Source organism: Aythya marila (assembly GCF_965140915.1).
Source record: "Aythya marila genome assembly, chromosome: 16".
NCBI classification, from domain to species: Eukaryota; Metazoa; Chordata; class Aves; order Anseriformes; family Anatidae; genus Aythya; species Aythya marila.
In genome coordinates this window covers 14,084,084-14,096,388 of record NC_139057.1, presented here as the reverse complement: position 1 = coordinate 14,096,388, position 12,305 = coordinate 14,084,084, and the positions used below count along the sequence as shown (strand labels likewise).

Genomic DNA, 12,305 nt, shown 5'->3' with positions numbered 1-12,305 from the left:
GTGTGCTGATGACATTTCCCTTAGGGCACTCTTGTACTTACAAACTCATAAGTATAAATATCTGTTCAAAGTAAATACAGGAAGCATATAGCAGTTGTACACATTTTACTGATTTCTGTAACCTAGCAATACCTCATGCAATGTGATCTTTAGCTAGATAAGTAAAGCCACTAAGACTAACAACAGTTTTAGAATGCTTGCTTATATATATTATTTGGTGTTATAGATGAATGGCAGAGAAAGCACAATCTCTAATCAATTATGGTTAAAAAAAATTAAAATAAAATAAAGGCTTATTACTAAATGGAATTGGTCAAAATGCACTATGTATAAATGCTAGATTAAAAGTATGTGCCTATGTGTCTAAAAACAAATGACCTTATTCTCATATGAAAAAATAATTTCTTTCATTGCAGATACACACAGCCTTGGACTTTGCTTGTTCAGCTTCAATGTCTCTAGCTCCTCGCTGTGGGTCTCAGCACTTTCTGTTTCTTTAGCTGACAGCCAAGCATGGAAGCTGCTGTCGAGATGACAGCACAAGCTGTTTGATTTCTGGCTCTCCCTCCTTCCATTTTTCTCTGCTGCTCCTCTCCTTCCTGCTAAAGTGCGATATTTATGACCAGCTGGATTTTCTGATAAGACAAGGATATTTTTCCCATGGTCGAAGTTGTGCGATTACTGATATCATTTTAGTATCAACTTAAGATGCTTTCTTATGAAAGTTTTGAAACAACTTGTCAGGATTTACAGCTTCCCTAGTAAAAGAAGGTGCCAGATTCTGTTTCTTAAGCCCATCATAATGTATTCCTTCTTATCCTCTTAACCACAGCTTGTGGATTCCTGAGCCAAGATATCTGATTAAAAGAAATAGTTATGTACATTTAAAAGAATTCAAGCTTGTGCCATATATGACAGCTGATATATTTTATAAAAGATGAGGAACACAATGGCATCCTGTTATCATTTAGGCTCTTAGATTAATCTCTCTGTCTACTGTATCTCTCCCTAAGAAGGTGAATAGACATTTCTGTGAACACCTGGCCTATATTTAAAGCTCTGGGATTTGGACTGATTTTAGAAGGAAGAAGTATGTATGGCTTGAGCCACTTTAGAGAGTATTTGTCATCTGTATTTTCTTTTCCTTCCTGAAAGATTTTGTACCCCTAGCTATACTTAGAAATAAATCAGTAGAGAATTTTCATCCAAATAAGACCTGCACAGAGCATTAGAAAATTCAGGTTTGGGGTTAGGAATTAATCATTAAGAAATATCTTCCTGGGAAAGCAAAAGTGTGTTGGCAGGAACCTTGCTGCAGTCCTCTTGCAGGCAAGCAGTGAACACAAAAGATTTGAGTTTAGCCCTGGGGGTGACTGGCTATTATGTGGGAGGAAGGGAAAAGACTAAAATCAAGTAAGGCTCACAGGATGAAAAAGGAGTGTATAGGAGTGGGGGAGGAAGAACAACAGAGAATTTTAAAGCAAGAGAACTGGAGTCTGGCAGATGTGAGAAACAGCAGGATCTCAGATACACCTTCAGGAGATGGGGCATGCTGACACCAGTTGGGACACAACTGACCAAGTGGGGCAGCAAGCTGGCTGGCCTTGAAGGGGATGCACTTCTGAGTGACAGAGCAGAACCAGAGAACACTGTCATTTTAGGAAGCAGCAGGGAAATATCTGTGAATTGTCCCAAAGGAATTAGGGAGGGCTCCTCTAAAAAGGTCATGTGGCTGATAGCCCACCTGAAGTGCCTTTACACCGATGCAGGCAGCACAGGAAATGAGGAGGAAGAGTTGGAAACCACAGTAAAATTAGAAAGCTGTGACCTAATTGCTATCATGGAAATGGGACAAATCATGCAACTGGACATGCTACAGTAAACGGCTACAAGCTTTTCAGAAGAGAGGCAGGGAAGGAGGGGTAGGGGTGTTGCCCTCCGTGTTAAGAAATGGATAGGTTGCTGTAGCGGTTTAACCCAGCTGGCAGCTAAACACCACAGAGCTGTTCGCTCACCCTCCCACCTCTTTCTCTGGGATGGGGGAGAGAAATGGAAAGTGAAGCCTGTGAGTTGAGATGAAGACAGTTTATTAAGATGGGAAAATAATAATAATAATAACAATAATGATGATAATAGTACTACTACTACTAATGTGTACAAACAAGTGATGCACAATGCAATTGCTCACCACCCGCTGACCGATGCCCAGCCTAACCCCGAGCAGTCCAGCCCCCCTCCCCTAGCTAGCCATGCCTATATATTGTTTAGCATGACCCCAGATGGTATGGAATACCCCTGTGGCCAGTTTGGGTCAGCTGTCCTGGGTCTGTCCCCTCCCAGCTCTTGCTGCACCCCCAGCCTGCCCGTTGGCAGGACAGAGCAAGAAGCTGAGAAGCAAGAAGCTTGGTGTAAGCACTGCTCTGCAACAATTAAAACCATCAGGGTGTTATCAGCACTCTTCACATCCTAAGCCAAAACACAGCATTCTACCAGCTACTAGGAAGAAAATTAACTCTGTCCTAACTGAAACCAGAACAATTGCAAAGGGTTGCCTCTGAGAAACTGGTTGAGAGCATGTAGGTGAAAATTAAGGAGTGGATCAATAAAGGACACCTCGTGGCTGGGGTCTGCTCCAGGCTACCTGATCAAGAGGAAGCTGTTGATGAGGCCTTGCTTCAACTACATGAAGCATCATGCTTGCACACTCATCCTGATGGGGGATTTCAACCATCTGGATGTCTGCTGGAGAAGGTATGCAGCAGGCTGTACGCAATCCAGGAGATTCCTGGAGTGCATCAAGGATAACTTCCTGGTCCAGGTGTCAGATAAGCCAAGCAGAGGAGAAGTGTTACTGGGCCTGGTGCTCACCAGTGCAGATGAACTCATTAAAGAGGTTAAGATCAGAGGCAGCCTGGGCTGCAGCAACTGCACCCTGGTTGAGTTCATGATCTCGAGGAATGTGGGCATGGCAAAGAGCAGTCAGGACCCTGAACCTCCGAAGAGTAAACTTCCAGATTTTTAAAGAACTAGTAGATGAAATCTTCTGGGACACTGGGACAGAGTAACTGATCAGTGCTGGCAACTCTTTAAGGAGTGTTCTTGGAGTGTAAGAGCTCTCTGTATCCCCATGTGTAAGAAATCAAGCAGGGAAGGCAGGAAACTGATGTGGCTGAGCAAAGACTTGCTGGTCAAACAGGTGTATAAGGAAATTAACAGGCAGTGGAATTGGAGAGATGCGGATTTGGGTGGACCATCCAGTGGATAAAGAATTGACTGTCAGGGACTGTAGAGATAGGACAAGGGGTAATTGCTTTAAACTAAAAGAAGGTAGGTTTAGAATAGATGTGAGGAAGAAATTCTTTACTTTGAGAGTGGTGGGATACTGAAACAGGTTACCCAGAGAAGCTGTGGATGCCCCATGCTTGGAAGTGTTTGAGGCCAGGCTGGATGGGGTTTTGGGCAGCCTGGGCTGGTGGAAGGTGTCCCTGTCCATGGGGGTGGGGGATGGAATTAGATGATCCTTGATGATACTTTCCAACCCAAACAATTCTATGATCCAAACAATTCTATGATTCTGTGAAGAGTCTTCAGTGTTAGACACTGGTCTGCTTCCTCCTTGCTCTCCAAGACCTACACCTCTCTCCTAGTTTAACCAAGAAGGGTTCTCCTATTATGCCATCTTGGATAAATCAAGATTAAGCAAAGAGCTTCAAGATCAAGAGGAAGATATCTTGTTTCTAGCCACCTGTATGCTACTGCTGCTGCCTTGAGCTTCATCCATACCTTCAAAGCCGTTTCTGAACCCTCAAAGGTTGACGTAACATTAGGTAATTTTTCTCCTATGATTGCTGGTTGCATGCAGCATGTGGAGATTACCACCTAAATTCATGCCTGGGGTAGCTGCTGGGAGATGAACATAAAGGGAATGAATGTGTGGACTCAAAAGAGAAATTGATTGCTTTTAAATGGTTTTCAAGATACACACGTGGGCAACACATTTTTTGTTTATCTTTCCTTTCTTCCTCAAAGTCCTGGTTATTTGTCCCTGCTTTTGTATTCTAAGTGAAGTGATATGAACTTTGTCTCTGGAAGCAGGAGACTGGTCTAAGGACTTTTTTCCTTTAGTTGCAAGTGGGGAAAAATTCTGATTTTTAACTCATGAGTCATGGGTACGTTAAGGGTTTGAATATGTGTAGGTTATACACCTTGGACATACTGGTTACTGGTAGAATGACTAAAAACTCTGGAGGTGGATGTAGTGATACTGATGCTCAGCTGGGGATGATTAAAAATGCCTTATTATTTTTTGTACATCTTTTTATGTAGAGTAACCTATATAGATTTGAGTCCTGATTTTTGCTGAATGTGTGAGGAAGGAATTGACCCTGAAACCTGCATTTTCAGCATTATGTTTTGGCTCTGTTGGAAGCTGGTGTTCTGCTGTCATTGTGGGCAAACCTCTGGTCCCTCACTGGATTAACCAGTCCTATTTCAGTGTGACTGTGTACTGTTGGTGCAGGTTTTGCAGTGCTGGTTAGACCGTACTGAATTCTTTGGTTAACAGAACCCTTCAAAAACAAACAAAAAATCCCACTAATCAATCAAATAACCCTAAAACAAAACAAAACCAAGAACCCAGAATTCTTCTTAAATGCAGGTTAGTTTTGCTAAAAATGCTTGTTTAAGGCCTATCTATCTCCCTGTTTATCTGCTCACTAAAAAGCCATCTTGTTTATGACAGAATTCTCCACATGAAGAAAACTACCATTGTCCATTGAAGAGGAACAAATCCAACCTACCAGCTTCAAAGCTTTCTAGTTAAATTGCTATGCACATTAGACAGTTTGACATATACACTTGAGAAGCTAATGAAAGACAGAAGCCGTAATGTGTTCCTGATTTGGTTTAGCACTTTGGGTTTAACGTTAGACATTGGCAGATGGTCTGAAATATTCGGCATTTGCACAAGGCACAGTAGTTACAACATGAATTCAAGTGTGGTTTGCAGGTTTTGAAATTTGGCACGCAGTCAGCTGCAGGTGTGGGCCTTGGTTTTGGAGGTTTCTTCAGTTCAGCTTTTTTCTACAACAACAACAACAAAAAAATTCATACAAAGGTAAAACAAGTATGGGTCAGAATAAAGGGCAGATGCAAATAAAATGAGTTATGGGAACTTGTGGCTTGAGGTTAGTAGGTGGTTGCTAGCAGTGGGACCTATGTTAGGTAGCAATATAGGATTGATGTGGTGGGACTGGATCACAGGAAATACTCTCTTGCTGCAACCTATCAAGCAACAACTGCGTGGGTCTGGCTGGGATGGAGTTAACTTTCCCTGCAGCAGCCCATACAGTGCTGTGCTCTGCACTTGTAGCCGGTATCACACCAGTGTTGTATCTGCTGCTGAGCAGTGCTGGCACATCAGGACTCTCTCTAACACCCCGAGAGCCAGTAGGTTGGGGGTGGGCAAAAAATGGGAAAGGAACATCACCAGGGCAGCTGACCTAAACCAACCAAAGGGATATTCCATACCATATGGGGTCACACTCAGCAATAAAAGGTGGGGAAGGGGGAGGGGAAGGGGGGAGCCTCTCATTGGTAAAATGACTGTCCTCCCAAACAACTTCTACATGTAATAAGGCCTTGCTTCCCGGGATGTGGCCAAACATTACTCCTTGGTGGGAAGTAGAGAATTTTTTTTTACTTTCTGTGTGCTTCCATACAGTTTTTTTTTTTATTATTTTTTATTTATTTATTTTTTTCCTTTTCTCTTTAATTAAGTTATCTCAAACTGTAAGCCTTTTTTCTTTCCAGCGTAATTTCTTCTTCCTCTCTTCTGATAACAGGGAGTGAGAGAGCAGGATGTGGTGGAGTTTGGCAGCCCAGCTGGGTAAAACCACAAGAGTTCCATATTATAAGTAATTATAAATGTGACTAGATAAAGCTTTGGATTATACTCTGAAGGGAAGAATATGGCATCACCAAAGAAAGGGACACACAAATTTTCAAAGATGATGACATTATTATAGGTAACAAGTTACTCTTGGATCTCCAAAATTTTAAAATGGAAGAATGAAACCTCCCTGTCATCTGTGGGGATGGGATCCACTTTGTTTTATGAACTGTGTGGCTGAGAGAGAGGGGAGGTTATTTGGCAATACTCTACCTCACAAGGTTAGTTTGGCAGTCTGCTTTTGGAGCTTGGTAATCAATTGTGCATTAGATTTGTGCATGGGAATCCTTAACTGCAGACACAGCTGAGTGAGCTGAAAAAGATCTAGCCTGCCTGAAGAGTGTTGGTACAACACGATTTGGAGAGGGAGAAAACTTTGGCTTGGTCAGCATGTGCCTGGGACCTGGGCAGGATCTCTGGAACCTTCTAGCTACAGCTGCTCTAGGCAATTTTTTAACTTGGTAAGTTTGCCAGAAGTTCCAGTTGTGAGGTAAAACATTATGCGGTCTATAAATGCTTGAGGCACTTTTAATACCAAGTACTTGAACAAAGTTTGATTGCCAGAATGTCCTGCTCTGAGGAGAAGGAGGAAAAATGTGACCTCCTGAGGCTTCTTTCAATCTGAGCCATCCTACGGATTTAGGAAGTGTTCCAGGAAAAGCTGACCACACAAGACACCAATTAGAAAGGAAAAGGAGCTCTAAATGTTTCTGGTTGCAGCTATTACTGGTTTGGCTGTAAATGGCTATTGTGACTGTAAATGGCTGTCGTGACAAACTAAAAATAAAGTAAGAATGCTATTTTCTGCTCTACTAGAGAGTCTTTAAAAATGTAGGAGTTCAGTCCAGGTAATATTTCATATTTAATACCTAATGGCTACAGGTTAAAAAATCTATCAATCTGTATCTACAGATTTGATAAAATTACTTGGTAATATTTTTCAAGCAAATAGCAAATTCTTTGGATGCCTCTACTTCTATTTTTTAGCACCCATAGTTAAAAATGAGCAGATAGTGGATTTATGCCCCTGGGCTTCAGAGCCCAGACAGTTAACCTACATGGCAAGACTGGGAATGGTATCTTTTTTGGGAGATATCTAAACAGTGTTTTAAATATGTAAAGCGACTCAAGGCTAAGTTACCGTTTCTATAAGAGGACCATAAAATAAAACAAACCAAAACCAATTGAAAAACAACAACAAAACCCAATAACCTGTAACAAATCTACGATCATACTTTTCCTTCCATCATTCATGTTCTTCATCTGTTTCTACTGTATTAAGCTTCAAACTGTATACAAATTATTTAAATCAGGGAATGACTGTAAAAGCTTTTCAAATGAATGCACTGAGGAAAATGATAGAAGTAGCAAACCATTCCAATTTGTTGATATTTTCTGAACAGCCACTTACCTTGGAAGATTTCTTGTTCTCTGCCTCTTTCCTGCTGACTCTCTGGGATCTTTTAGTTAAATCTTCAAAGAAAATATCAAAATGCGTTATTAAATCAGCCTTACAGCAAATATAATTTAATAGAGATGCTTGATACTATTTTTGTGCAACAGAAGGCAGATAACCTGCATTGCTACCACACCACTGCAGTCTTCCACAGCTGAATGTTTTGCAGTAATGAAGTTCTAGGAACTGTCCTCACTTAAAAGTAGCACCTGAACTTGTGCTGTCGCTGTTGCTCATGTAAAACAAAAGAGCACTATATTTGTATTTTAGGAGTTGGGTTTTTTTTTTTTTTTTTTTTTTTTTTTTTTTTTTTTTTTTGGTTTTGGTTTTCCCCACAGTTGCCCAATGTGTTTTTTAGATATTTGGACCAATGTGAACAATAGTTTCAGATAAATAAAATTCAAGGGTCCTTGGTAAAAAATTAGGGTGTTAATGCACATCAGTCATGTGAACAAAAATGGGAAAAACCTTCAGAATGCCAAAATTTGTTCTGTAAGAGGTGGTGTTACCTACATAAATTTGTCAGGAATTAAAAAATATGCTCTGGGTTCTCAACTCTGGTAGCTGATCTTTCGATTTGGTACTTTTTTTTCTTTTCTTTTCTTTTCTTTTCTTTTTTTTTTTTTTTTTTTTTTTTTGGAGGGGGAAGAAAATTTCAGACTGCCTGATGTAAAATTTTTGGTTTTATTTTTAGATGAAAACACCAGTATTATGAAATTTCCTATACTATCATTTGAGGAATATTAGCATTATTACTATATCAGCTCTAAAATTATTTATTAGTGTATATTAACTTAATGACTAAGACTTATCCTGGGATCTAACACAGAAAGACTTTTCTGCTAAAGTGTGAGGCACTTCCTATCTCACTAATCTATCATGATATTTTCAAAATCTTGGTTATCTGTGTGTGAGGTTTGTAATAAGCACAAGCTCCATGTAATGAATGACTGACATAAAAAGATTTACATATGCTCACTGATGAATAGCAGCTTCTTGTCTATTCCAGAACTTGCTATAGAGATTTATACGAACACTTAATAATTGCCAGAATTTGCAGAATTACACAATTAAGAATGCACTGCTTGGCAGTTTCATTTACTATCCTTGCATTATTATAGAGTTACACATCTGTCTCTAAGAGACAATGGGAGGAACAACTGTATTTCAGGCATAAAGAATTTCAGGCCACTCAGTAAGAGCATGGCTTAAGCATGCATCATACCAAGTGGTATTAGGGGTTTAGATCAGTTCCAGCTGGCACATTACGTTGGTTTTGTTATACTGCCCTTTGAAACTGGGTTACCCTTTGGTAACTGAGTTGCCTCTAAGTCATTTAATTCTACATTCATTTAATTTTCTACATTACAACTGCAATTGCATTGTAATGTTTTACTTACAGAATTGTTTTCATTTTGTTCATTTATATGTTGTATGACGTCATTAAACTGAGATTTATACATTGCTGTGACAAAAATGTGTGTTAATTGTTCCAGGCAATTTGGCAAAGAAAATGATACCCAGTTGGCAGCTGAGAGGGAAACAAGGAAATGCTTTTTTTGAAGTATTTGTACTGTAGTCATCTCTTCCTTAGTTCCTCTGCATTAGGTAAAACACCTGCCAGTAATTTCATATTGCTCATATTCTATTTACCATGTTTTCAACTACTGCCTAATTAACCAGCTCATTACAAATCTCATCTATGAAAATACAGAGAAATGTAATACAGGCTTGTGCAAATATTAATAATACACACCTCTAACTTCTGTTGATACAACTGCAATTTGAAGTGTTATAAAAACCCTGCATTAATTAGATGATTGCATCATGTTCTAGTTGATGCTAGGAATTTCTCTGCTTCTGTTTTAAAACATGATTCAATTCCAATCTCAGGTTTTATTGAATTAGAGCCACTCATAACATCATTTGATACCATGACCACTGTAATTTACTGGCAGGTGTGTGATTGCAAGTGAGGTTTATTACTTGAGTATTGCTATAATTACTATTTGAAAAATAAGCTGTAAATATGAGTGCCTCATCCCTGTTCTGTGTGGCCAATCAGAAGGGACAGGACTTGTAAGAAAATGTGATTTGGATAGGAAGCGATAAAATTTGTAAATATGTAAACAAAGATGATGAGAAATGTCTCTGTTTGCATGTAGTAGATTATGTGGATCACCACGTTAAATTCTAACTGATAAATCGTAAAGAAATCAACTCCTTAGATGTATTAGGAGTGGAGAGTTGGCTTTGGTTATTTGAACACTTACTATCAATTCTGAATTAATTGTTTCTGTGGTGGTGATGGGAAAGACCATACCATCTGCCTTTTACCATGGCACTGTAGTTATAATAATACCACCACATGCGGCATCATCCTCACCCCTGAGCAGTGGAAGCAGCAGCAGCTTGCTGTAGGACTGCGCTGCTGGTTGTAGCCATCTCTGTGCCCACTTCCTATATCTGGCTGCTTTTCCCAAATGCTTTCACCATTTGCATTTGTTTCTCCCATTGTTCTGGGCAGGACTGGCTCCAAATCATTGCTCTATCCCTCTAGCAATGCTTTCCTCTCAAGCTCTGTGTACGCTCGTTTAAGAACAGCTCCGTTTCTTCATCTAGCTGCTGTGTAATGCACAGAGCCTAGCAAAAATAAGGGGAAAATGATAGCTTCTAGTTACACCTCACAGTGCACCAGGGTGAGGCAAGTGATGCTATTCCCAGCTCACTTCAGTGAGAATGATGAGACTTGTTGGCATCCTCCTGCTCACTGTGGAGGTATCTGCAGGGCTGGAAGATCACCTTGGTCCAGTAACCCAAGTGTGCTGCTTCAGCTGCTAGAGCAAAATGATGTCAGATCTGAGAGATCATGGCTAGAGACTGTCTTCCTAGGTCATCCATTAATGCACAATTTGGACTGTTATATTTAGCTTTGCAAGTTATAATTTATTTATTTATTTATTTTTAGCTAGTAAATGATAAAAGTATTGTGGCTTCCAATTGTCTAAAATAAAACCCGGAAAGGTTTTGAGCATGTGCCATTTCAGCTCCAAAGTAAACTGTTTTAAAAGGTATGTCAATTCTACTGAGTGAGAAAAATTGTAGTGATCTCTCTCAGCTTTCTTACTCACTTTGTATTGCTCCAAGTGTAGATAATGAGGCAGCGGAGGATCAGGCTGGCCTCTCACTTTTGAACAACTGGGCTGTAGAAAGGCCTTGAGATACCTCTCGAGATGCCTCTTGCCACAGGAAAGTGAGCACAGACATGGTCAAGAGTTTTGTACAGAGAGTAAAAGAGTTTCAGTACAGGGAGTTTTGCATCTGTATTTTCCTTTTGGGAATAAAGATACCAAGAACCAAAAAAGCAGTCTACAGAAAAGGAGAGCATTATGCCAAGATATGTTCAGTTTTAGCTGAGCATATTGTATTATTTTGCATATTATAACTGTTTGGAATTATTCTTGCATTTTGGATGTCAAATGTTCATTCTGTTTATATGCATATAGGAGAAGGACGAATGCAAAGGGCAGATATTTTTATTCTTCTTACATTTTTTCTTACACTTAATTGTGGTTTGCCACATTGCCATTCTTGGGTACTGCGCCTGCACTGCTACTTCACTTCTGTATAGTACTAAGGCATTGTATGAAATTGCAATGTTGTAGTAAGCTATCAAAATAATACATATTAATCAACAGCTGTACTTTCTGGAAGTGCTGTTCATTTGGCATCGAATGGCAGATTTTACTAACCTACTATGGAGATGGGTGGGAGATCTGACAGGTGCATTTTGTTGTTCCTTGACAGGTTGCGTTCTGTCTTCTCCTCGATTACCATGTGAGAATTGGTAGCTCTGAGCAAATTGTAGCAGAGCAATAGGCTTAGGAAGAGGTTCTTTTTTTCCATCCTGGGGAGAAAAAATCCCATTGTCAAAAAAACAAGATCAGTCAAAACCTGCATGTAGAAGAAAAGCAAGGAAATGAGTCTCAGCAATAGTTTGCTATCCTGTTGATCAATTGTATTAACATACCTTTGACAAGTTTTGAAGACCCTCCCTCTGTTGCCACAACCTTTTAAAGATGATAGCGAACAGAGGCAGAGGCTTTGACTCGTACCTTCAGTGCCCTAGGATGCACCCTGCCTGGTCTCATGGACTTTTCTACGTCCTCTTAATTTAAGTGCCCTCTGACTGCATCTTTGCTTGCAGTACGTAGTGCTGTGTTCCTGCAGGCTCTGCCTCTCGGCTCAGGCACCTGGGAGGCCAAAAGCAGACCTGACCTTTGAAAGCTGAGGAAGACATTGAGTACCTCAGATTTTTATATATCCCTGCTCCACTGAGAACCGGAGTTGCTCTCAATGGGCCCAAGGCCTCCCTTGGCTGTGTCATTGCTGGCTGTGTGGATGGGCACCATCACTATCAATAATCATCTGTGGATACATGCAGATTGTGTGGATAGTGAGTCCATAAAAGTACTTTTGCTAATGATGATTATTGATTATATATCCTTGTGCACAAGTCCATCCTTTCCCTCTGGCCATAAGTGCAAGGTTGGTGTGAAAAACTTTTTTTTCTGTGGAAAATATCCTGTTTATCGCCTATCTGCTACTGACCATAATCAGAAATCCCTTTTTTACTTTTATTTTATTTTATTTTATTTTATTTTATTTTATTTTATTTTATTTTATTTTATTTTATTTTATTTTATTTTATTTTATTTTATTTTATTTTATTTTATTTTATTTTATTTTATTTTATTCTGTTTAGGGTATTTTCAAGACATACCCTGAGACTATTTTTATAATTCTCCTCTAATACCTCTAATTACTGGTATTGGCTCTGTTTCTTCTCCAGCCTACTTATTTTCCCTTTGGCTTTCCAGAAGTTACTCTGGAGTCAGA

The 12,305-nt window shown here is 39.7% G+C and overlaps 1 protein-coding gene across 1 annotated transcript; it reads right to left on the bottom strand.

Moving 5' to 3' along the window:
- Positions 1–4,905: 4,905 nt before the first annotated feature.
- On the bottom strand, positions 4,906–11,330 carry ASIP (agouti signaling protein; the record flags this gene model as incomplete). The annotated part of the gene is made up of 3 exons (XM_082773650.1): positions 11,159–11,330; positions 7,362–7,423; positions 4,906–5,082 (listed from the first exon to the last, which is right to left on the bottom strand). Exons 1-3 carry the CDS (start codon positions 11,310–11,312, stop codon positions 4,906–4,908), a joined length of 393 nt encoding a protein of 130 aa, XP_082629776.1. The 5' UTR covers positions 11,313–11,330.
- Between the last annotated feature and the right edge of the window lie 975 nt (positions 11,331–12,305).